This window comes from Rissa tridactyla, chromosome 1 (genome assembly GCF_028500815.1).
Source record: "Rissa tridactyla isolate bRisTri1 chromosome 1, bRisTri1.patW.cur.20221130, whole genome shotgun sequence".
NCBI lineage: Eukaryota > Metazoa > Chordata > Aves > Charadriiformes > Laridae > Rissa > Rissa tridactyla.
The window spans coordinates 39323891-39351295 of record NC_071466.1 but is presented as its reverse complement, the minus strand read 5'-3'; the positions used below and the strand labels follow the sequence as shown (position 1 = coordinate 39351295).

Here is a 27405-nt window from a genome sequence, read left to right as displayed (position 1 = left end):
CCAGAAGGGAGCATATTCCCTATTATTATTTAAAACAACTTAAAAACCTTGGGTCCTATAGGGAGTTTCCGGTCACACTCATTCATGTTCTACTGTGAGTGTCAGATGCTAGTTTTGTTATGCAGCATGAAATAGAAATCAAGCATAATCAAATGGCTTTTATACAGCTTTTTCAGTGCAACACAATTATAAATGATCTTGAATATTATACATGGAGAGGTCAATTCATTATCTTAAATCAAGACTACTAGTTACAGTGATACACTACCTATTTATCTAGAATTCTATTAAAACAATATTCTTTCTGCCAGAAAATTTGACTTTGAAAAATCCATAGTTTAAGCAACTATCAGAATCATATAACAAGACTCACTTGCACCAGGTGGTATTGACTGATATATTTTGTAATGTAATAAAGATGCCAACCCTGACAAAATTTGTTAGTTTGAAAATAGGGCAAAATGCCATTTTATTGCAAAGCTAATGAAAAATATTGCTTACGGAATGATGAGACCCATCAAGTAGATTTATAGCGTACAGAGTTTGTATGATCTCAAATATTTCAAAAAGATTGGAAGTCTTATGCAATGGGCCATGTGACTATTGTCTCTGCGGTATAATTAACAGAAGAAAAAGAAGAGGGATGAGCTCTGACATTCAGACTTGCACGGTAGAGGGCTAGAAGCTTTCTGTGTAGTAAAAACTCTTAAACAGAGCATGCTGCTTCTGGAGCTTATGCAGGCACTGTCATGGCTGGACCACCACCTGGATGTTTTGCAAGCTCCACAATTCAAAGAGATACTGCTTGGGGGGATTAAAGACTGTGAGTCGGATTCAGTGAATCCAAATCCCAGCAGAAGTTTGGCAGAGGACTGAGTCAGTTCCTGGGATGCCAGCATTAATGGCTGAGGGCCAGACACTAATCTCAGATGCACGGCACGTGTCGCCTCTTATCTCGATTAAGCGACGTCTGTGGCTTGCATACACAACGCGTAACAGCAGATTTTCTAAGGCATATGCTGCTTCCAGTGCCATACATCTTAGTTTAAAATCTCGTCCAAAAGGTATGACTATTTCTTTTCTTTTTTCTTCAGTTTGATGAAGAAATAAAAACAACAGAGAAGGAAAGTAAAAATTTGTTAACAGCACTCACCCTGGTTTACCCCTCTGGCTTCTTCTTCCTCTCCTATTTCCCTCCTTCCAAAGGATTCAATCTGTGCCACACCAAAGATGCAAAGAAATTAAAGTAATAATAGAAGCAGCATGGGAAGATTATTTTCCTTCATTCGTTCTTCAGTATATGTGAGACATGACAGGATTCTATAAACTCACAAGTATTTACTCTTTAAGCTAATTCTGCAGTGTTGTAAAACAACATGCAAACTGCAAGCTAGAGAGAAATAAGAGAGTCAGCATAGCAAAACTCGATTAGAAAGTTTGATTTGATTATCTGTTCCTTATTTGCATCACACTGCTGTTTCACTCAGAGGTACCTGACTGGAATATTTTCACTGCAATCTGAGCGTGGAAACCGAAGCTACCGGCAGAATACCAGGCTGCAGGAAGCACAACGTTTCACGCTGGAACATTCCGGCACACTAATTGCTGCTTTGAAAATCGTACTCCAAACATTTTCTTGCTTCATTTTGTCTCTTGGTGTCTATGGAAAGTGTCCAGAAATGATGTGGTTGAGCTTGAAGATGAGAAATGGGAGATTGAGGGGCTGAAAGGTACCGTACGAATGGATTGATGCAGTGTCTTAATGTACTGGCCTTGAACTGTACAAAGTTGATGGTGAATTCAGCCAGATGAAGGAGAGTGAGAATCAATCAGTTTCTGATGGCTCTAAAAGTCACAATAAAAGGGAAGATGGCTGTGTATTTTTTGTCTAAGAGCTACACAGAAGACCTTCTTGTGCAATAATAATTAAAAAGGCTCAACTAGAGAGGTTAGCTTGAAAAACATGGAGCAAAAACACCTGACCTTTTTGTTCCTAGAAGAAAGCCCATTAGCTGAATGATTGATTTTGTGCTTAACTTTTTTTCTTTTTTCCTTTTTTCCTCAGCATGTATTTTTCCTCTTGGTCTTCTCTACATTACATGGATCACCCCAAAGAATTTTTAGCCATTGGATACTTAGCCCAAACTGGGGAGGGAAAAGTGGAAAGCTAATCAAAAAGTCCTGTCATATTGAATTTCACTTTCAATTAACTACTTTTAGCCCTTCACACACAGGTACCAGAAGATATGCTGCTTTTGATTATTTTTTTTTAAAATACAAGGAAGAATCTGTATAGATTATGCATCAATTTTTAAAACCTTATCCCTATTTCACTGACGCATGACCACCAAAAATAAATTAAAAATTGCAAGAAAATGACTCCCGTCTGCTTCTGAAGTGTTGTAACAAAGAATGCTCTTTGCTGTCACTGGCCCTGACTGCATAAGCCTCTCTCATGCACACTGGAATCATATATAATGTAGATGAGATTGGTAGAGCCAGAAATCTTAATTTATTTATTGTATAAGTGTAGTGCCAGCCACCTCCTGTTTTCATTTTACCAATCTAATGCCAGCCATTTCCTGTTTTCATTAGACCATTGTAATGCTAGACTCCTACTGTTCTCATTAGTGCAGGACTGTGTAATGGCAACCACCTCATGTTTTCATTATAACAAAACTGTATGGTGCCAGCTGCCACTTATTTTATTTTACAGAAGAGCATTTGTATGTAGTCCATACTCTATCAAAGAGAAAATATACAGAGATGTCAAGGACCTTTGAAGTCTAAAGCCCCTAAGAAAATGTTGGGAAACACCCGTCCTGACTATTTTGCCCCTGAAAGCATGGCAGAGAGATTATACAGAATATACAGAGAGAGGTTAAGGCTGGAGTTAACCTGTTGTGGAATATGGTTAAATTCTAGCAACTGCATTTCTGATCCATCACCTATCTGGGCTTCCAGAAGAAGACGAAAAGGTGGTTGTAGTAATTCAAGGTCTGGATTAGACTTCTAGGGAAATCCAAGTTAAATTCTTGGTTCGAGTACATATTGCCTGTGCAGACTGCAACCTGTACATTCTCAGTCTTATTACTGCAGCTGTGACTGGCCTGGAGATAATAAGATTTTTTCTATCCAAAACATTGGATTGTTTTGTTTTGTTTTGCTTTGCTTTGGTTTGCTTTGCTTCGCTTTGCTTTGCTTCTGTATTGTCTATGCAATACAAAATTTTTCACTGTTTATCAGCAGTGCTTCAAAAGAAGCTGTGACTCCTTCTCTGGGGTCTTCAAATTCCATTTTAATGATATTAAATAGTACTAAGAACCGCATGATGACACAAAAATCTTCCATTGAGGGTTCTTAAAAATGTAGCTTCTTTGAAAGCTGGAAGGGTTCTGTTACTAAGGTGCAGTTAATCCAAAGGATTATGGCTTAAAAAAGGTTTTGAAGTAGGGACCAGAATAATAATAAAAAAACATCAACCTCCAATTATAAAAGGAATAATAGTATAAGATGTTGTGAAGATAATTTTACTACAAACTTTTCTAATTATTTGCTAAACATTTTCATTTACATGCTCAGGTTTCTGCTGATATTGAACATTATAGATCTCCAAAAGAAACCCAGTGTCATTGCTCTGTAAAGACCATGTAACTGCTGTGTGGATTCCCTGTAATATCATTGCAAATAAATATCTGGTTTACGTAAGGTGACTGTGGCCTCAGGTCTATAATGAATGAATGAGCTGTGTTTTAGTCATGAGGCAGAGCCACCACATCTACTGGTACACATACATCTGCTGTCTCAATTCTGAAGCCTTGGGAGCTTGAAGTGCTTGCTATCAGGACCAGAAAATGCACCACAGTGAAGGCCCTTATTCTGTACCTGACCAAAATTATCAGTTCTTCAGAGTGACTTTGGTTTTAATTGTTCATGTGATACCAGCTTGTCTTGTTTTATCTGTTGTATGTTTTAATGATTTAGAGCTTCACTGTAGCTTGTGAGGAGAGGAAAAAAGCTCTATGGACAGGTACCATGAAAATAAAATTTTACTCTTTTTATAAATACTGGTACTTATATTCCTTTCTCTGGAAGAAAACAACTCTTCAAAAGTATTTTTGTTCCACTCTTCCAGTCTTGATGGAAAAGTTGTGGTTTCAAGAAAAAAGAAAGTGTTCTTTGTCACTCTCAGATTGCTGTATTATTAACATCACTGAATAGAATAATTGACAGATGTGTATAAGTTTTGTTAAAATGATTAAAAGCTCTGCAAATCACAACCTGTCAGTGTTCCCCGGGAAACAAAGACCTTTCCATCTGTTAGGGGACTCTGTAAATGAATGTAATGAGTCACCTTTAAAATGACAGCTGTCACCCATAGGATTTGAGCCTTGAAGGAAGTGCAAAAGTATAATGAAATACATATAAACCATCGATCAAAAAATATCCTTAATTTGTTATTATTTTGATCACCTCACTGTGGGCAGGGCATAATACCTTGTAATTTGTCTGCGATCTCTAGTGTCTGGATTAAGTCCAAGTCAATGGGAAGATAGTTATGTTTAGTGACGTTACAGTTTGATAAGGCACTATATGCCTGCATATATCTTTGCGTATTCTCTGTCACAGTCTTCACAATGAATAAAATTTTACAAGGATAGTGGCATGTGATAGCAGAACATTTGAAAATTACTTCTTCTGAGCTGTGGAAACCCAATAAAATGGAAACTGAGGGATGGAACTGAGGGGGGGAGGTGGGTGCACTTTTGGTCCACCTGGAAAGATGGTACACCTGTATTCCCTTCCCCTTCAAGATTTAAGTTGTCTTAGCAAAGGTAAGTAATTTATCACTCCTTTGCTTGTACCGTTGTTTCCCCTTTCTGATACGTTATCTAAACTACGGCAGGTGGAGTCGTAACATTTTCTGTGAAATAAAATGCAAATTCTGCTATGCAAATGGACCATTAAGAACTGAATTAGATTAAGCAGTGGTGGTAAATCAGCAATTATACCGCTTCTGTTTTCGTTTTGTTTTGTTTTTTTTTTCATTTTTAAAGAGCAAGATTCTAGCACAAATGAAATCCAACAAGTCTGCAACACATATTGTAGATGGTAACGCTAGTCACCACTAGAAGAGAAATCCTAGGGCTGCTGACGTGCTTTACTAAATCTAGTGTACATTTTGCCACTGCTTTGATGCAGTCTTTAAAGCTAAGGATGCTGAGCAAAGTGCTTTGAGTTGGCTGGTAGCACAGTATATTAATTACAGCTCATAATAACTTCCATTTTCACATAATTGTTGCATAGTTGTGCATGTTATGCCAAATAAAATTCTCTGTCTGGACTGGTGATTGTGATTAATATTTATGCTGCTGTTAAAAATGAGCATGTTTCTACCTTCATCAATCCTGAAGATTTTCTGGATTATTTATAAAATGAAACAAATACAATAATTAAAGAAATCCCCAAACTGAGCAAATGGGTGGTTCTCCAAATACAATTCTAACCGAATTTTATCTGACTACAAAAATGCATTCTATGCTGTCCAACACATGCATTGAACAAGGATTGGTCTTTCTCCAGACCACCCTCCAAGGCTTGGAAATGTGGACTAGCATTTTCTAGTATGCCTTACAAACACTCAGGATGAAGGAAATAAAGAAAGTGAATGATGAGAGCTGGCATCCACTTACAAGAAGCTATAGGATTCAAGATTTGGCAGCAGAACCTGGTGGCTCCTCACAGTTGAGTGTTGTCATTGCCCATAGAAGCTTGAATTTCTTCCAGGCAGGAGGTGATGTGAACAGCACCTTAGACTAGAGGAATTACTGGTTATCAGCAGAGCTGTCTCAGGTTTACATTCTTGATCCCACAGTAAGCTTGGCAAATCTCCATGAAAGCTTTCTGAACAAGAGCACTTGATTCAGATGTCCTCCAATTGTTCCTGCTTCTCCTATTTTTGCCGTAATATGGTGATTCCCTGATATTTCACCTCTGCTTAAGGGATAAGAAGTAGTAGGGACTGGGAGTCCGCCCAAAGAACCATATTCTTGTTCCTCCTCAAACTTGATTTCTGCCTCCAACCACAATAACTTTTGCAGTTGCTGTGGTTCTAAATCTTGACAGTCCAGAGAAGTTTATTAATAAGTACTGGAGAATGAATCATTTTAAAAAGGTAATTTCTTTGGAAATTACAGCACTGAATGTATTTACTAGCATTCTGCAGGCTTTACCTGGGTTTCTAGATCTTCCATTCCTCTCTCCTATTTTAGTCCACTGGAAGAGGTGTATTTAAAAAAGAATGGTGGTGTATTTATAGTCATCAACAGCATTACTCAATTGAGTTGTGGAGGAAAAAATGTCCATGACAAGGTTTTATTTGCCATTTTTCCTGTTTTGTCTTGGTTTGGTTTGTGTTGTGTTTTTTGTTTTTTTCTTTTGGGTTTTGGAGATTACTTTTTAAAGCCTGTTACTTTTTCAATAAGAAATTGTTCTTTTCCTTTTAAAGGATTGCTGCGTCTTACCTTGACATGTACAAGAAGATTAAGTCAACTAAACAAAACCACTTTCCATCCACATTGCATCTTTAAATGAGTCAACGGAACAGATTTTGCGAAGGTAGCATTGGAGCACTGAGTGACAGGGAGCTTGGTTCACCTACTTATACTGGTGCGTGGAAGTGCAAAAGTTATTATGGAAGTATAATAACCAACCTCTGGAGTCTCTTAGAGAAGAAGATAGCATGAAAGAAGCCCAGAGTATGGACAGTGCTGTTATTCTGGAGCTTACCGCTACTACAGACTTTGAACTGAGGTAAAGCTTCAATGTTTTTAAGAAGCTTATCTTGTGGTCAATGATAAAGGCTTATTAACAGTCGCTAATCTCTATTCCAAATCTCTTTTAGCACAATGGTACTGTAATGTTATTAAAATAGCTTCACATGTATTCTTTTCTGCTGTATTTACTATATTCACTTGGCATTATACAAATCCTTATTAAATGGTATAGCAGTGGCTTATATTCATTTTGTTCTCAATTTACACAAGGGAATAGGAAATCATCCTTATAGCCAATACAGCTTTAAGCATAGAAACTTAAAGGGTGTTCAGGGTAAATACAATTTCTCATGTGGTCTCAGACAGTCCCTAAACATGTACTCATAATAAAATGCATTAGTTAGTTATCCAGAATATATATATCAGGTAATTTTTTTTCTCATTATTTCATTAAAAAAAATCTAAAAAGAAATCATTTTCACTAAAGATGAAGTAGCTATATGTTTAGTTATCAAGGAAACATCCTGATTTAGAGATGACTAGTTTACTGTGATACTCCTCTCAACAGGACATCCCACTGAACTCACGATAGCAAATTAAGTATTTGTTCATAAAAAGATGTTTTATTTGGAAAATAAAAATATTGGCTTAATATATTTTAGCAACTTTAATATGATCAAATTTTAAACAAAGAATTTTAAGAAATAAATGAACATCTTATCTACAGATATTATAATTAATATTTTTTAGTTCTGTGTTATGAAGTGTGAAACTTCTTTGAAGACTGGTAAGAAATTTGCTCTAAATTCTCTACATGAGATAAATTTTCAATGTAAAGTATTTTAAATAGACATATGAAAGGGCGGGAGTGGTAACTACTAAAAGAGGCACTCGCAGAAATCATTATAGCATGTAGCATCATAAAAGATGTCAGTTGTAAAAGGGTTAAAAAAATAGATGCATGAAACATTTTCCTAAAGACAGTAATAGCAGAAATAGATAAATATAATTTTCTGGTGGTCAGACAGATATGGTGTTTCTATTTTAATGCTGATGTCAGCACAGTAATCCATTTTTTATCACTTTCAAATCAAACCACTGAAAAGAGTTCTGCATGTGATTGCCCCTAAAATGATGGAAAATTTGCAGTTACTACAAAATGTAATTGCAATTTTTTTAAGGAGTATTTCTTCTCACAAACATATTACAAATATGTTTTCTGTACTGCACTAGCAATCAACTGATTTCCAGATGCAACTTCAATGTTGGTTTTGACTTGGAAAAAGTTGAGGATGACTGATCCCCTGGTTCTCTGGCAGCAGTTCAGTAGATACACTTTAATTACAATTCCGTACAGTTAGTGTTCAAGGCACTAAATACAGTATGTTTTCAGAAATGGAATTTTAATTATTCCATTTCTCAGTAGGTCAAAATCTAAATCTGTTATCCAATAATCTATGTTTCAAGCAATGTCTATAGTCTTGCTTGTTACCAAGGTGAATTGCAGAATGTTTATGGATGTTTTGGAGTCTTGTCCAAGTAAAAGGTACTATCTCTAGCCATAGAGGATTAGAAGAGCCCTAAAGAACCTAAAGGAGGGAACCATGTCAGAACACTATTTTCGTTTTTAAAACAGCGGGCCCGCAATTTGACCAGAATCTATTTAGTAAAAAAAGTAAAATTAAAAACTTTGAAAATACATATTAAAAAGGAATTGTTCTCCCGATCAGAGAAAAATGTTTCTCCAAAACGTGAACTAGACATTTTTGTGAGTCAGGCATTATCGGGAACCATCAGCAATAAATAAACCAAGATACTGTGCTCTCTTCCCTGAATCATAACATATGCATTATGGAATATACATCTCAGAAAATTCTTAGATGGCTCATTAATTCCCTGTTCCATTTCTGCATGCACTACTGATACTAAGGTGACCTTTCACAAATCAAGCTATACATACAGCAGAGAGCCATCCTTTCTTTCTACTGAAGAAATTTTATTTTTAGGGAAACATTACTAACTGAAGAAATAAGCTTTCAGCTGCTTTCATGTCTTAGACTCAATAAAGGATAAGGATAGGGTATTTATCCCATGAGTGAACACCCTGAAGCAGTTATACGTGGTTGGCTTAAAGGAGATCTAAGAATCTCTGTTTGACAGACTGGCCATTTTCCAAATGAGAAATCAATGACTCTGTATTCTGGGTAAAGAAAAGCCAGGATGGTTTATGACTTGTTCTACATATACTGTGGATCCAGCCAAGCTCTGAATTACACACAGTTGAAGACAGCAAGACAGCAACAACCCATGTCCAATGAGGCCTTCAGCAGCATAAGGTACATTCTGGCAGGACTCTGCACAGACAGTGGCATGCTAGATTTTGGAATTCAGCCTGTAGAAAGACAAATATATGTAGCAGGAAAAAGGGAAGAAAACAATGGGGCGTTTCTGTGCCCAGGGTAGCCAGCTAAATAGACGCAGGCTGGTTTTGTTTCTGGCAAAGAGACTTGCAGAAAACCTGCAACAGATAAAAGGTAATTCTGCCTGCAGGACGAGTACATATCCTCATAATAGCTGTAGAATTCTGAACAAACAAAAATTCTATTTAGCTGTCAAAAGCAATGCGTATTTAGTTAATTATTGGTAAAAAAAACCCAAACAAACAAACACAAGAACCCCAAACCAAATCCCCCCAATCCCCCCAAAAATCCAATATGGAGGATTTGCACTATTTGTTATGTCATTTCTACGATCACATAGGAGGAGACAGAAAGGGACACATACTCTGCAGGACTGATCACGATGCCCAAACAGAAGAACAGCAACAACAAAAAAACAAACAAACAAAAACAAAAACAAAAAAAAACAAAAAAGAGGTTAATGAAAGTGTTAAATTTTAACAACAAACTCAAAGAACCAGATATAGAACTTGGTCATATTTTTTCCCACCATTTTGTCATGTTGTTGGCAGCAACATGAATAAAATTATTTACCTCTATTACTCAGGGCCTTAAAAAAGACACGTTTAAAAAAAAAAAAAACAAAACCAACAAAACGACAAAAAAACCCAAAGCAAAACAAAAAAACCCAGCCCTTTACATTCTTCAGAATTTTTTCTCTGCTTGTATACTCAAGCAGTGTTTTGATCTTTCATGTTGGGTTGACAGTCTTTCAGAACTTATACCCTCATTTATAATGCTTTTGGTGAACTTGTACCAGTGTACTAAACCAAACTATCCTTTATTCAGCTCCATGTTTCTATGAGCAAATAACAGCCTGTAGGGATTCAGCACATCAGCTGCTTAAAAGATAAACCTACCCAGCTTGATGAAAACTCTTCACCACCTTCCTGTTGAGAGAAAACAGTTACACATTTCTAATAAATGAAGCAGGAACTGTCATTTTTTTGGCAAACTGATAACTAGCTGTAACAGCCGCATTGCCACAAGTTGCTTTTCCAAAGTAATTACCATCAGGCTCCCTGTGGTATGCAGTGTTTAACACATTTCTTCTGTGTTAATGAATGCAAAAGCAGGCAACACCACTATTAGTAATTGCTTTTTATTCGTAGTCCTCATTTTCCAGATAGGTCACATTAAACACAGCCATTAAACAATAGCGGTTGAGATAATCCATACAATGTATGCTGCTTTGTTTGTTTTTTCTGTCATTCACCAGTCATTGGTGCAACTTTGAGCCATATGGGGAGACAGGGGCTGATAAATGCGAATGCCAACCTGTATCACAATTGGGCCAGAGAAGTCAAAACCTTAATCAGGTTTCATTCAATTACACTTCAAATCAACGAATCTTGATAGCCAAAACTCCCGTTTGAATTAATGCAATAATAATCACTGCCTGATGTCAAAATAAAGTAATTAAACAATTATGAGTGGGTGTATATTATGCTAGGCTTCAGACCCCTTCTTGACCTCAGCAATTTCCCTTCCATTGGACAGCAAACAGCTTGAAAGTTTATTTGAATGATGAATTTTGATTCACTATGGGCAATGTTTGTCTTTTAGGGGTAACTTGGACTGGGAAACCTATATTCTCAAGTGGCAAATCACAGTTCAGGAGAATCTCTTTCCTGATAAATATGTCAAAAAAAAAAAAATAAATCCAGAAATAAAAAGGTCCTGATTTGATTGGGAAATTGTTTAAGGAACTCCCAGTTGATGGCTTTCATTAATAAAAAAAAAAAAAAAAGATATTGAATGCCTTATTTGCTATTCACAGTGTACAGTACAATTTTATTAGTTACTTAGCTTGCCTCCCTTAACTCTGCCACTCTTTTTATAATCATGTGGCAGATATTTTCTTTCAGTCTTATAAAACATGTATGTAAGGAATGGGAAATGGGAGAAATAACTCATAAACTTTATCTTTCATTGCTGCCTTTTTCTCCAGTGGCAATAGTAGAGATACCATAGAGAAAAAATACTTTTTTAATTCTTGTGTGTGTTGCACTTCCTTCACACACAATCATGTTAATTTTGGCTGAACCAGCGAAACTAACATTGTAGAAGCTCTGAAGGTTATTGGTTCATTATGTATCCATTCTAAATTGTGAAACAGATTTTTTAACCTGGGATATTCTTGGAAGCAGTATGCCGGAGATCTACAACAAAAGGCAGTTGTCAGCCAACTTAAATAAAAGCAAGATTTCCTAAACTCCTCTATAAAGCTGTGAGTCATGAATTCTGAATTACCTCAGAGTGGTAAATAAATAATCACTACTAAATACAGATAATGTGTTAAACAGCTAAAGCTAGTAAATCACTAGTGACAGAGAGCCTTAAGGTAAATTCCTCTTACATTGGCACAGCCCTTTCTCAGAATGTTGTGGTTTTATGTCTTCAGAAACATACATGAATTGTACAATTGGTTACTCAGTGTTAAAATCATTTATAAAATACACAAATCTCCATCACTTGACTGCATTTACATACTGGCTTAGATTTTGCTGAATAATGGATTTCACTGGCAGAGCTAAAGACTTGGTGCACAGACACTGGAGTGATGGGCACCACAGAAATACGTATAAAAGACTGATCAAACAATAAGAAATCCTCTCCACTATGGAATTTCAAGCTATCAAGCTATCAAGCGAAACCAATCTCGGGTCTCCTGGCCAAAAAAAAATAAAATATAAAATTATATAACACAGACAACACCACATTTCAGATACATAAATTGTCCAAAACATGGAGAGTAGCTTGATAAAACATGTACAAGATCCTTTTTTTTACATGGAATTGTAGGCTTTTTTAACAGGAGGAGCTAAAAGCAAATTGTCAGAATGGTTGTCTCCCAAACACAATTCACTGTAGAACTGACTAGCTAAAATCACCATTTAACAGCAATCCCAACATCAAAACAGGATGTCTGGTCAACTTTCTTGAACTGATGAAAACTATGGCTTTGTGGGATTTGAAATTGCCAACCTCTCTTATATATGTTTGTATAGTACAGATTAATTTTAATAAACCCAATACAACATTTTTAAACAACGTGCCATAGTGGTATTTCCAACAGAGGATCTGAAGTATATAAGGGACAAATCCTGAGCTAAATATTTAATTCTTTTGCTTCTTCTTGTTCTGTGCAAGTTCATTTTGAATGTGGGTTGGTTTTTAACTTTCATCTGAAGGCAATTTTGAATTTTTCAAATGCAATAAAAGCACCCTTAAAAAATAATAAAAAAGTAGAAACTATATCCCAAGTTATTCCGCAAATACTTTTCAGAACAAATGAAAACCAAACTAAAAACACCTTCCAAAATAAGCAGAACTATATAGAATTTCAGTAAGTAATTGCACATTCTAAAGAATCAGATAAAATACTGCCCATGCCATATCGGCACTGACATGTTTTTCAGCTCTATGAACTTAATAGGAAAACTTTGCAAATGGTGGCATCTCTTAAGGAGTCAATCAAATATTCTACATTAAACAGGGTGACTGCATGTGTTTGAAAAAAAAAACCAAAACAACCAAGGAGGTTCCAGATGTTGGTTCGAGTGTAATTTTTGTTATTAAAACATGGGTTAGCAATAGAAGCTTCTACAAGGACTTGCACATAACCATGACTGATGGATGTATTTGTAGGCTGTTCAGTTAGCTCCATCAGCTCACTCAAACACATTTTGAACAGATTATGTACTGCAGTACTTCGTAGACCATACATTAAACAAGAGACTTTGCTCTGAGGCGCTGCTTCCCACAATCCATGGGGAAAGGAAGCAGGAAAAAACAAAACTCATAGAGTTCGACAGCTACTGAGGCAACACTTGCCATTTACAATATAAGCCCAAATATTTTTGCAACACAACTATATATTAATTTAATAAAATACACAATATAGCTCTTATACACTCAACAATTTGGCTCATATGCACTGAATCTGCAATAAATCAATAAAAATATGTCATTTGATGTAAACACACTGAATCTTCTTACATTTGCACATTTAAATGATCATGTGATTTTTGTGGATGTCTAAGACATTTTCACTTTCCTGAGCTATTTTAGTGTCCAAAAATGAATAAAAAAGTGTTAATAATGTTAATTTCTTTTGTGTATTACCCTTAAAGGTAACTATTTTTTTAAACTTTATTTTACTTCAGTTTTTTTAAAACTTAATGCTAACTATTTATAGTTTGTTGGACACTAAAACGCTAAATAGATATTAAAATCTTTTTTTTTTTATCAAGTGAATTAGCTTATGTGTGTGCAGGACAAGATGGACTATATCATTTTACATTTAACCTTAATATGATATGAAGTGTTTTACTAATGATCAAGATATGTTTTGTTGAATAATGACTTGGAATGTGTTTTTTTGTTTTCTTTTTCTTTTTTTTTTTTTTCCATATTTGTGGCAGATAACTTTGTACATAAATGTTTACCACAAATGAACGTTAATGTTTGGTGTCACTTGGACTACTACAAGAACTCTTTTTAGGACTTTCAGTAGAAGCCTGTGGTGACTGCTGGAAATCCACCACAGATCAGAATTATTCAACCCTGTTTTTCTTGGGGTTTATACGTAAACAGTAAAGTCAGCATCAGCTATTGAGGACAGTCTTAAAGTATCAGACGTATTTCCATTCCACCTTTCTCACACCTTTCTATCAGATTGTCAAAATGGCACCGTCTTTCCTTCTTTCGTTTTGTTCTTAGTGTACTTGACTCTGTCCTAATGAAAGCTTGGTCAAAATGAAACCAGTGTTATCTGTCAAAAAGAAAGAGCAGTGAAAAGAACATACTTGTGGGCACTTCAGATGTTCACTAAAAGCCTTAAAGCAGCATTGGTCTTCCTTCATTCCTGTGAATCTGTTACAACCAGGGGATTTATTTATTTATTTACTTTTAATCAGCAGAAGAGGAACATAACTGCCAGCCTGTCCTTATTTTCCCCCTCACTTTCTGACGGCCACAGGGTCGCTTCCCCGACAGTCCTGCAAGAGCTTGTCTATTTCTCTCACAACTTCCTCGGCATCCACCGACTCCCTACCTAGATCCCGGGCTGAACGGTCTAACTGCTCCAGAACAGAGTCCATCTCACTCGAGTCTCGACTCACTCGGGAATGCACATCTGCAAAGGCCCTAGCCATCTGATCTGATGCAATGAAGGGAGCGTCTTTTGACTGTTTACTAGGCGATAGATACTGACTGTCAGTTGACAAGTACTGGCTGCTTGGTTCAGCCAAGGCTCCTGATTTCACTTCACAACCATCCAGTGGTCCTTTTGTTGAGGTGCAAGGCTCAATGCATGTCTTGGTTGGGCTGCTCGATGCTGAGGGAACCTCCTGAAGCAGAGGACTCAGGGCACGTTTGGCTTTTAAGTAAGGTTTAACATTGGCAATGAGAATAGTGTGCTCTCTCTTGTCTTTCCCAAATGTACAAAAAGTCTTTTTCCCAGTGGGATTCACAGTTTCATATGTCTCAGTCTCAACATTAGCTTCAACTGTGGGTACAAAGAGATTTGTGCGATAATCTGCATTCTCAGCCTGACTGGCTGCAGGGAACTGTGGCATCCAACACCTGTCAGAATGACCAAGCACTCTGCATTCATCTGTGCAGTTAACACATTCTTCTTGCTCTGTAAAACAAAGGAGAAAGAGAAAAAAACTCTAATTATAAGTGGATTTCTTTAAACTAATGGATAGGCTATGATCAACACGTGACGGGCTTACTTGACATCTGGTTTCTTAATTATGGAGAAAAAGAAGAAGCTATAATTAAAATATTTCAGAAGGCTTGCATAAACCTGTTAGTTGAGACAATAGATTTATTTAACTCTGTTCTCTGCATATTAAAGCATTCACACAGCCCAATGGAAGTATAAAGGGGTCATTAGAGAATCATTCTCAGTGGAATTGAGCTTCATCTGTAAACTAATCTGCTGTAGAAATCTGTTAGGCTTTGTTCTGTAAAACTCATCCTAGAAAAGAGAGAACGGTACTTAAGGAACTCAAAAGGCATTATCAGGATTAATTTTTCAAATCAAATAACTGAGCAATGACTGCCTTTCTGGAAATACAAACACTCATAAAAATCAGCAAGCTGGCTTTTCATTTTTGTCACCTCCATTTTGTTTATAATTGTTATGTTGTGTGACAGTCACAAAATAAAAAGGTTTTCTTCAAAAGCGTACTTTTCCTGCTGAGAAGAGAGAACTAGAATTTTCTATCAGTATGCATTAAATATAAGCTTGTCAAAAAGTGCATATTGCAATTTTATTAGACATGAGCATGGATCGTGTAATCAGTTTTCCCCTTTTTTATTTTGGTGCAAGTAAGTGAAAATGGATTTGCTCAATACGTACAATTTGGAAGAATGACAAACCGTGACATGCTGTTTGAACTGATAATGTTTTCAGATAGGATTTCTATATTCTTATTTCTTTCAAAGAATATAGTTAAATATGCCTTTTCATTCACTACATTTTTAGAACATAAATTTTGATACTTTTGATTCCACAAGTCAAAGACATAAAGAAAACTTTCTACTTTGAAAACCTTAGTTTGTCTGTCATTTTACACTAATAGAATATGTTTGGGCCACCATTTACCATTTTATAATTGCACACTCTAATCCAACATCAGGGGTAAGGAAAATTCCAAAAATACCCCTGAAATCTGCTTTTTAGAAAAACACAACTCTGATCCAAGTCGCTTTATTTTCCTTCTTCTCAGAACTCTCTAGCCAATACTGATAGAATAAATCCTTTTATCATCTCTAGGTTTCAACCAGCTATACACTGGTCTTTAACTATTAAGCATTTTCTTCCACAAAATGGGCAGATGGGTTAAAATATTTATTTTTTGGGGGAAACTTAGTATTTACAAAGTGCCTGGAATTCCAGTTAGACAAAAAACTATGTGTATACTTTTAAAGGGGAAACACACACATGGAGACATGCGTAACACATCTTCAGAAAAGCAGAACAAACTTGTTGACCAAAAGATATAGACAATTTAAGTGATCATCATCTTTTGAAATTAGAAAATAAATTCTTAGTAATCTAATAATATGACACTAGATTCGTGGACAGTTGCACTGCAGAACCTGCCACAGAAGAAACACCAAAGGTGATCTATGAGAATCCAATAGTGTAAACAGCTTTGTTCACATTTCTAAAAAGAGATGAATAAATGCTACTTAAATTCAAGTAAAATTCTGTTATGTCAAAATGATCAGTTAAATCGGGGTGAGATAATTTACTCAGAAGTGATACTTTTTAACGATACAATTCTGTGACAAGTGTCATTCTGTATATGTGTTCTCTTCGTTGAAGAGTTTAAGATCTAAGACTGGGGTAAGCCCTAAAAAATATCAAAAGCAAGACAGAATGAGGTACAGGGAGAGGAGAACACAGAGTAATTCTTGAGGAAAAGAAGGTCTTTAAACATCAAATTCACAGAGGTGAATCAGCCTCACCTGTTAAGATCATGGAACAGATCTTCCTGGAAGATATATCAAAATATATGGAAGACAGGGAGGTGATTAGAGACAGGCTTCACCAAGGGCAGATTGTGTCTGACTAATCTAGTGTCCTTCTACAATGGAGTGACTGCAACAGCGGACAAGGGAAGAACTATGGATGTCGTCTACCTAGATTTTTGTAAGGTCTTTGATACAGTCCCCCATGACATTCTTGCTGCTAAATTGGAGAGAAGTGGGTTTGATGGATGGACTGTTAGATGGATAAGGAATTGGCTGGATGGTCGCATGCACAGAGCTGCAGTCAATGGCTCAATGTCCAAGTGAAAACCAGGAATGAGTAGTGTCCCTCAAGGGTCCACACTGGGACCAACATTATTTAATATCTGCATCAATGACATAGACAGTGGGACTGAATGCTCCCTCAGCAAATTTGCAGATCATACCAAGTTGAGAGGTGCAGTTGACTTAGTAGAGGGAAGGGATGCCATCCAGAAGGGCCTTGGCAGGTTTGAAGATTGAACCCATGTGAACCTCATAAAGTACAACAGGGCCAAGTGCAAGGTCCTGTGCCTAAGTCAGGGAAATAACCAGTATCAATACAGACGGAGGGACGAATGGGTTGTGAGCAGCCCCATGGAGGAGGACTTGGGGATATTGGTGAATGAAAAATTGGACATAAACCAGCAATGTGCACTCACAGCCCAGAAAGACAACTGTATCCTGGGCTGCATAAACTGAAAGAGGATAGATTTAGATTGTAAATCAGGAAGAAACTCTTTAATATGAGGGTGGTGAGACACTGGAACAGGTTTTCCATAGAAGTTGTGGATGACCCTTAATTGGAAGATTTCAAAGTCAGGTTGGACGGGGCTTTGAGCAACCTGATCTAGTGAAAGACCTTCCCATCCATAGCAGAGGGGCTGGACTAGATGATCTTTAAGGTCCCTTCAAGCCAAACCATTCTATGATTCTATGACCTCCAAGAAAAAGTAAGCTGCACACTGGTTTTAGTATACAATAAAAGTTAGAATTATTGTCATGAAAAGAAAGAGTAAAAGACAACTCGTATACTGGGACTGTAACATAGTGAGAAGAGTTTAACGAAGAGATTTAAGTTTGTGGTGCTTGATTTTACTTCACTTGAACAAGATGGCATTGGTATACATAACCATAGAGACAACATATATGGTGACAATAGCTTAATGAAAAGGGAGCCATACAAATAAAGGACATTGTTATACACCTCATGCTATACACTTCATTCCACCCATTAGTTCATCTCCACTAAAGTTCTCTGTATCTAGTTTTCCAGAGCTACTACAGCATCAAACAGCTGCTACTTAAAATGGCCAAGTGAAATTGCTACTCCTTCTCTCAAAAAAAGGAAGGCATAAAACTCCACGAACCAAACAAAATCAATATATTTTAAAAGGTACATGTGGCAAAACCATTGGAGAGGAAGGTTCTGAGCTTTATCATGGGTTGGACAGTAGTTAATACTAGCCAGGTTTGATTACATTTCATCACAGATATCCAACAGAAATACACAAACAAAAAAAATGCCCTGAGCCCAACACTTTTACTATTAATTCTAGAACTTTAGATCTTACAAATGCTTGCTATTAATTAATTTTAGTCTTTTTCTCTTCCTCCTAATCCTACAAAGTACACTTCCGTCAAGTTCAGCCTCAGCTTTAAAAGTGGACCTAGATAGTAAGGAGAAATAGTAGGTGTTTTGTTTAGGACTTTCTCTAACCATATCTAAAATTATGTGGAATTCATGACGATGCTGAGTAAAAGTTTTCTGGCACTTTTAAAGGTTTCCCTAAACAATTAATCAGCTTTCCAACTAACTGCTTTATTTTGTAAACTTAACTATCCTTTGTACGAATTTTTGTAAATAACTGTGGTCCCTATTTAACAAAAGATGAAAATAGAAACATGGTGCATGTTAGCTACCATAAAATGCTTAGAACTGCACAATCAATTGACCAGCACTCCTTTCTGCTGCTTTCTTTCGTTTCAATTATTCCATCAAAGCAGGAGTCTTCTCTGCTCCTTTCTTTCTCACAGAAAAAAAAAAAAAAAAAAAGTAGCACTTCCTGTAAAACTTTCTAACTATATTTAATGTGTCAAGAGCTCGTAGTGTGCTGGGAGACCATCGGTAAACACAATTGGGAAGATTTCAGTGCATTACAAAATACTTCAGTAAACCACAAAAAGACCATCTGTAGAAGGAAAACTACTACCTGCCTTTCAGGTAGTAGTTCTGTGTCATATTATTTTAAAATGCATTAAATAAATTTTCTTACATTTATATACAATTCTCTGCTATCTACATTGACAACATATATATATATGCGTATGAAATATACAACTGGGAAAATATGTCTCAGCACTGTCTCTTGTTCTAAAACTTGACTGAATCATACTTGTTTTTAAAAAAAATAATAAAATTGTTCCCTGAACTAAGATTGAAATGAGCAAACTTTATATGAAAGGTAAAGATCACAGAAGTTCTCAGCCACTGGAAATAAGTCAACAACACTAGGTATTCAGTACTATGCCATAAACTGTGTTTTGATGTTTTCCAGACTCATTAGGCTAATTTTGTTATATGTTCTAAGTTATTAAATTAATAGCTGTTATGCATGTCCTACATATACACTGGGTATGAGGATAACTCTTACACGGTATTTACATTATTCATTACTGCCAATAAAAATACAAAGTTTGCTGTAATCTCTAAGTAAAAGAGAGATATATGATATAGCATATATATGTTATATATATTGTGTGCCATATCTTCCTTCCCCTTCTCATTTCCTGCATTTGCTGGAGCAGTTTTTATACTTGCATTCATACTCACAGTATTGACTAACTTCCCATTTCTGTTCCCTGGGTATCCTAGCAGTGACTGAATTAAATATGAAGCCCAAAAAGAAGAAGAAACAAATACTGAATGACCTTGAAGTGAAAACTACCTGCGTTGCATGAGCTTTGGTGCTGTAATGTTGAAAATCTGTGTCTTTTCACTTCTCTCTTTTATGTCACGTCATAGGAAATGGATTTTGAGTATTGATTATCATACATTATAAGCTGCTCGTCTCACCATTAGCCTGTAATTTTGACGGCTACAGCTAGCAGACAGTGAAGAAAATCCAACAGGCGCTCTTGTACTTGCAGCAGAAACTATAAACACACAGTGAACTATCACCACCAAAGGCCAAATTAGTATATATGAGAAAATAGAACAAATTTAAAGATAAATATATAAATATATATATATGTAAAATAGGTCATACACTGTGCTGTACAGCAAGATGTGCTGGTAGAGTGATATGCACCATCGGTCTTTATCTCTATACTTGTCTTCCTCCTGTTGAAAATAAACCCTTAACAGTGCAAGCGTGTACAATAAACAGAAGCAGCCTAGAGGTTTCCCTAACTCTCTGGAGTTTTAAGGGTAAACAGTCAGAAGTGCTTTATGCACTTAGGGGAGAACACACATGAAAATAGAACTGCTAAATTATCAGCCGTAGAAAGAAAAGGAAACAAGCTATCTGGAAACAACAGTCACCTAGATAGGAAATGTATACTGGATAGAAATTTAAGATGGTGTAGGATGAAAGTTATGTTGGCAACATATAAAATGCAATGCAAGGTATGTATTTTGGTGCGACATAAGACGTATCTTACGTATTTTATTCTGTATTGCCAGAGGAGCTATATTTAACATCTATCTTCTGTAGCAAGCTTAAAGCAAAAGATACTTTTATTATGCTATCTTTAATTTCCTATGCTTGTCTCATAAATATTGTGAACGGAATTAAATATGGTACTGATTTCACCCTAAATATATTGCACTATAAAGTTAATTAATTAATGCTTTAGATAGCTGGATCCTTTCAATGGCTAAAACTGAGATATCTTAGTTTGACTCACTAATTATATGAAATTTGCATAATGGTAACAAAGAAGAAACTCAAGAATTTATTTATTTTTTTTTTAACAGTGACTCAATGTAGCCAAACTGAGTTAATAAATACAGTATTTTTTTCTAATTTAATTGGACCCTAATTATTTAAATTACACATAAGGAGACAAAGCAGAAAAGCAAATGAAAAGTAAACAATCCATGTACATAAAACATCAGAATACAAACATTTTCAAGAAATATTTAATGTAGTATGTTTATATGATGAAGAACGCTATTCTCTGTGTCAAAGTACTCCACGGGTAAAAAAGAAAATGTCTAGGTTTGTGTGCAGGGAAAATCAGACTTTAAATATATGTATATGCACATACACATATATGCTTTTATATATATGTATATATGTATGTAAATATATGTATATACACATATATTTAAAATCTGATTTCCCCTATACACAAACCTGGACCATAGACCTAGACCTCGACCTAGACCTAGACCTACACCTATTAAATTATACTCCTCCCAAAACCTGTAAATGATGTTATCAAATTGTATTTGAAGTTAAACAAAGCAGACAGAGTTCGGATCATTATAATTTATAAGATATAACCTGGTACATGGTCATTCAAGCGCATTATTTTCTAAGAACCTTTTACTCACAAAATATAAAAAAATGTAGCTTTGTATTATATTACCATATGTTCACCAATGAAGGCTAACTAAGGATATGGCTAGGTAAGTACATAAATGACACTGAATATTTTAAAACGTCAATAGCTTTTGTAATTTTTTATTGTCCTAGGAAATGCTAGTCTATCTTTCAGATATCTTATTTACTCCTTTTTCCTCTTTCAACAGGTGACACCTAGATTTTACTATTGCATAAACATCTCTTCCTAGTTGACTTTTTTTCTTCTTTTCTATAAATTTGGAAGCTAAAAAATAATCATTAATTGTCAGGGATGGCTCCTTGCTGACCCAGTTGACCAGAATGGCTATCAACTAACAGCTCCAAATGAAAAATACACTGGAGGACCCATTCCAAAATGTATGTGTGTCTTCTTTTTGAAGCACACAGTTTCATTCTGCTGATACAATCTACCTTCACTCCTGCAATGCTCTATTCTTCATTGCATTACAGAGTGAACAGTAATGCACATGGTTTCTGACCCTTGTTTCACATTACAAAGAAAAAGATCTGCCTTTGAATGCATGCATGGAGTTCACATTGACTTCCCTAGGAGATAGATTCATTTCACTCTTGATGTTGTGAATTTGTGTTCATTATTGAAAATATTTCCATTTAGAATTCACTCCATAATGAAACAAGGTGTAAAATCTTCTGTAGCTTATATTTCTATGGTCTAAGCACAAAGACGTAACATAAAAAACCCAACTAGTACTTGCTTTAGACTAGTAAAATATGTTTTATGTCATTTAATACCTTGAATAGATATGAAAGATCTGTATTTTCTGTACATATGTGTAAACAGATGAACAATAAATGGCATCTAATGTCTAATAGAGAATATAAATAACTCTGCTTTTCAGAACTTCAGTATTTTCTGCAATATGACCGGAAAACCTCCCAGAATTACTGTCTTACTTTTTTACACGGTTTATGGTGAAATGGTTTTATGGTGAAATGGTGTCTTACTTTTTTATTTGAGACAGGCAATTGTCTTTACTATAAGAACTGAAAAGGCTATAAGTGGGTATTTATTACAGGAGAAAAATAATGGGCTGCTTTGACATGTCCTAAACACTGGGGCTATATGACACTTCTGACGAGAACAATCAGCTAAAGTACTACTACTGTGGTTGGATTCCTGTTTAATTACAATTGATTTTGACATAAATGATCAGAGGTAAACAAATACTTCTATACACATGCTTGCTGTTATTAAACAGAGCTGTCTCCAATCTGAGTATTTATATTGGCTTGTCTGTTTAAAGGCTCCTTTCAGTTAGGCAAAGCAATTATGTAGCTCAGATTGGCAAAATGACTGGTGGTAAAATGAGAATGGATTGCCACTTTTTTAAACCTCTTGGATCTCGTGGTCTTTTCCTGATATTATAACTACAAGCTTCTGATGTCTATAATCCTTACATAGTTTCCCCATTTTTGTTGTTGGGTTTTTGTTTGGTTTTTTGTTTGTTTGTTTGTTTGTCTGCTTATTTTCTGCACACAGGATAAAGAGAATGTATATTTTTCTATTGACGAGACACAAACCACTTTGAGAGCAATAAAAAATTGTGTGCCTATGGATTTAATTCTAGCTCACATTTGTCCCAAACCATAAATATTGGGGGAATATTTTAGGATTACATGGAGCACTACAGAACATTTAACATTTTTCTTATGGAAGTATGCTTTAAATTCATACTTATGATTTAATGGCAATCACATATTTTTCTTTAAAGACAGCATAAGAACAAGAAAACATTTCTGTTACCTGAGAATTTTCCATCCTCACAGCGGGCTGGTCCACAGATCCCAACAATGGGTCTTTGGCCTCTGCCTTGCTGTTCTGGAGGCAAATCAGACCTGTGAGTCACAGACAGGGATAGGCTCTGCTTCCAAAATTCACAACAATATCAAAACTTCCACAGCAGAAAAACAATTTCAATCTGTGGCCCAGGCACAGCTCACGGCCCTTGAATTTTTTCACTATGCTTCTCAAAGGTACAAACACAGAAGTCTATAGTTGGCAGTGAACTGAAAATGTCTGACTAGTAAAAAGGGTGTCTCATTTCTTATTATCAGAAGAGAAAGAGGAAAGGCTGAGACCGCACACCCAGTTTTGGTTTCTAATGTTCACCCGTAAGTCAGGCTGGCACCTACTCGAATTTGCAGTAAAAAGTCCATATGACAGTCATGAAAATGTATTTTGGCCTCTTCCTCATCCCACCATAAAAAACCTTCCCAGCCCAGGGCTGCAGGGAGGAAACATACACGGGCTAGTTATGCCAGCCCTGCACTTAGCTAAGAAGCTACAGGGAAACTTTAGTGATCTGACAGATTCATAGTTTTAAACAGCAAATCTTTGTTGTAGAGCCCAAAAGCTGTTTCCTGGAAAAGAAGAGAAACAAAACTGCAGTAATTAACAGAAGAGAACAGGCTTGTGGATCTGTTAGAAAGAACATTTTTAATATAACACATTTTCCTACTCTTGATCAAGACAGTTCCACAGATTTTACAGTGGGATTGTTTCAATGCTGGCACTAAAAATGCAATAACTCGTAAATCTGAAACCTAACTGAATTTGTGTAATCATTTGCAGAATTTGCATGATATTCCCATTCTTTTTTACTAACTTTATTGAGAGCTAGTCACAATTATAAGAATAATTTCCATATCTAATATGTAATATTTATTTAATACTAACACTGTATATTGTACTGTGGCAATGTTTAGGAATCCAGTCATTAACCAGGCCCATTGTGAGGCATCCTATATGAATATTAATAGATTTTACAGTTAGAGACAAGAGGTAACAGGTGATTATGACTAACAAAAGCAATGAATGGGAAGGAAAGACACCATTAGTGAAAATATAATCATGTTGTTGACATTTCCTGAAAATACCAGTATAAAAGCTCCATAATTTAAAGAAGTTATCCCCATCTGTCACATTGTCAAGCCACCAACGATTAGTATATATTACACCACTGAGCCTTCCTCACCAGTTGCCAATTATCTCAGTATACAAATCTTTAATTAAAAGGCACCAAGCTTTTTGCTTTGTAAGCTTGTCTCAAATTTGGGTATGACAACTTGTTCGCAGACGTTGACTGATGAGGGTGCCATTGAGGAGAGAGACATGAAAGGCTTCTGAAGAAATCTGTTTCTATGTCCTTTTGAAGGCTCTGTTTACATCCTGACTGTAGGTAGACTCTGCTGAATGGAAGTCTGTCAGGTTCTGTGTAGGAGCATGATTTCGTCCAAAACAGAATCAATGCAGTAAAGCTTTTCAAATGCTATCTGTTTTCCTGTACAAAGTCTCACAAAAAATGACTAACGGCTATATGGATGCTAAACCATTCAAAATCTGGACACTTTGGTGAAAGAGAGTAGTTTCCTCCACATTCCAGCCAGCATGCCTGGATTTACATTCAAAATCTCCTTTACCAGACATAATGAGACCATGTCTGTTTTGTACTGATAGATGGAAAATCCCACTGGGTACCATTTTCTTCTTCAAAAGGTTGATGTCATATACAGGTCGTATACTTTGGACTGCATGGGTGGTACAACATATCTGACCGAACAGGAGGAAGAATGCTATTCATGATGCTGCTCTCAGAAAAACACTGAAGTTGTCCAGGCATTTTAAGGAACTCTCATTTGGACATAAGGATACAGAAATACCTTCTTAGGAAAAAGAAAGTATTTAAGAGCTTCATATAGAGTCACCCCTATGCTACGATAAGTAACATATTCATTATTGTTTGATTAGATGGGGCCCTAGACTATTGTTTAGTAGGTTGCTGGTGTTGTGTTTTATTACTACCTTCAAAGAGATTTGCAGAAAGGGATTACCCTTATGCCAGTTTATGAAGCACCTGCATTCTCTTAGGAATTTGAGTTTCTTAGTGCTATCCTGCTTAGCTTTCCGCCTGGATAGTACTCCAATCAAATCATTCAGAAAGAATAATTAATGATGCCTTTTTCAAATCTGACTCTCTAAATATAACTTGTTTGGTAAAAAGAATTGTACACGTAATCAGATTCAATGCCATATTTTCAGGTCCTCCATGAACTGTAAATGAATTTCTGAAAGACACTTACTGAAGATGACTTCACATCTTCCTTTCCCCAGATCCTTCACCAAGAACCTTAATTTCCAGATCACTTTCTTATATTTCAAGGATCAAGGAGATTATAGATATTAGCACTAATACAGAGAATCTCTCCTGCTAGTTACTTTATGCAGCAGCTGAGCTGCTCAACTGAGAGTCATCTTTTCATTTGTCATCTTTGCATTTGTTATGGCTTCAACTTTTGTACTGATGTCAGAGTACTGTGATGTGACAAAACATATCTTTAAGAAAAATTGGTAATTTGGGAACTATTTCCAAAGATGTTGTCATTACGTGTTCATTGTTTTCATTAATGTCTTCACTTTTTAAGCCTGCTAACTGTTAGAAGCTATTTTTCTGGTCTCTAGCAACCCCTCACGTGGGCCCTCATCGTGTTCTTATAAAAAATGAATTTTAGTCCTGGAGATAGAATTATATTTACAAACAACACCACCAAGTAAGAGGCAGTTAGGGTAATTTCTCTTCGTTGTGCCTTCAGCTTACTTAACTGAACACCCTACAAAGGATATCCAGCAGTGAGGCATTATGTAAGTTAAACACTGTTCTGGCAAAGCAAGTAAAAGATGCAACTGCTACCTTTAAAGCTGCTGAAGGATTCAGAATATGTCAGTCTGTGTCTATCTATTGGCTTTCTTTAAAAAAGTCTTTACTCTGTAAAGGTGATGAAGATACTACACCCCTAGAAAGGGGGCAGACAAGCTCTAAAATGCAGTAAAGCCTTCTCTAGACCATATTCAACTAGATCATGTTCAACTTTCTTGAGGTATTTAGAGACATTTTCATTTACTGGAACTTATCACTATAATATTTACTTGATTCAGAGTTTCATGTATGCTTTACACCATGACTGGATTTTAACGGGTCCCCCTCCTCCCAGACGTTTTGTTCTATTGGAAAGAAAAGGCAAGAGACCTGTACTGTTATTATTGGCTTGAATTCTTAACATCACAGATAATGGGAAGCAGAGAAAACTGAGCCCCCATATCTCCTGCATGGTTTGTCAAAAACAGTCTCTGTGTTTCCTAATAAAAATATGGCTTTGCTTTGTTTTTCTTTAAGAAAAAGAATTGCTTTAATTCCCAAGGAGACAAAAATTGTTTGTGAAGCACCATATCTGAAAGCAAGGCTCTGTCTGACCTTGAATAAATTCTTTAAGGAATTAAGGTAAGAAAAAATTGTTTTATGGAAAAAAAAATAGAACTTTTTGGTTGGTTGGTTGGTTGGTTGTTTTTTTTCAAGTCTACCTGTTACAGCGCAGGCATGGTATGTATCCCACTTCTCAGGTATCTAAGAAACAGTTTAGCAGAGCTCTAAACTTATTTGTAAGCTCTCAAGTGACTCTCTGCAGTTCCAGCTGAAGATGGATACAAGGCAGCTAATTTGCTACCACCAAGGGAAAATGTTGTAACATAAAAACATTCCCTCCCTTAGCTTCAAAACTGTCGAGTGCCTAGGGAGCCTGACTATTTGTAGAGTTGATACTATGCATATGCTTCCTCTGTAACTGTTACATGCATACATCTGGCATCTGTCTCTGTGTTAAACAGACTTAATTGTCCCCAGTATTACTATGTAAAAACCCTCTAACCTAAGATGGTTAGAGCAAAAAGAAAGAAATGAAAGGATATATGTGATTTCTGTAGAATTATTTTTGCATTATTGGCAAGATATGCAAAGAGCTCTGCACTATGGCTATCAGCAAAATATTTTAGCTCTGCCTTATGAATAACTTTAAATAGAGATTACGCTCTTTTCTTAGCATGACATTTGGAACTTTGTACAGCCTCTTAATCAAATGGGGTTGTTTTAGCTGGAATTGCTTTTTTTTTCCATTTATTCCCCTCCTTTTTTTTTATTTTTTTATTTTTTTTTATTTCCCCGTCAGACTTCAGAGCATTTAATCTTTTGCCAGGCA

At 36.0% G+C, this 27405-nt stretch overlaps 1 protein-coding gene across 6 annotated transcripts in view; it reads right to left on the bottom strand.

Annotated features, from left to right (window-relative positions):
• PCDH17 (protocadherin 17) overlaps positions 1 to 27405 on the bottom strand; it is a 141888-nt gene that overhangs the window by 37343 nt on the left and 77140 nt on the right. For 3 of the 6 annotated variants that reach the window (XM_054187691.1, XM_054187690.1, XM_054187692.1), the window contains exons 5-6: positions 23123 to 23197; positions 10338 to 14882 (exon numbers count right to left, since the gene is read on the bottom strand). The exons of 1 other annotated variant lie outside the window; for it this stretch is intronic. In XM_054187691.1, coding sequence (XP_054043666.1) covers positions 14200 to 14882; positions 23123 to 23197 — 758 coding nt within the window. In that variant the 3' untranslated portion in view covers positions 10338 to 14199. Of the gene's footprint in view, positions 1 to 10337; positions 14883 to 23122; positions 23215 to 27405 lie in introns of those variants that run through there. 2 more of the 6 variants (XM_054187697.1, XM_054187693.1) reach the window with 2 other exon arrangements.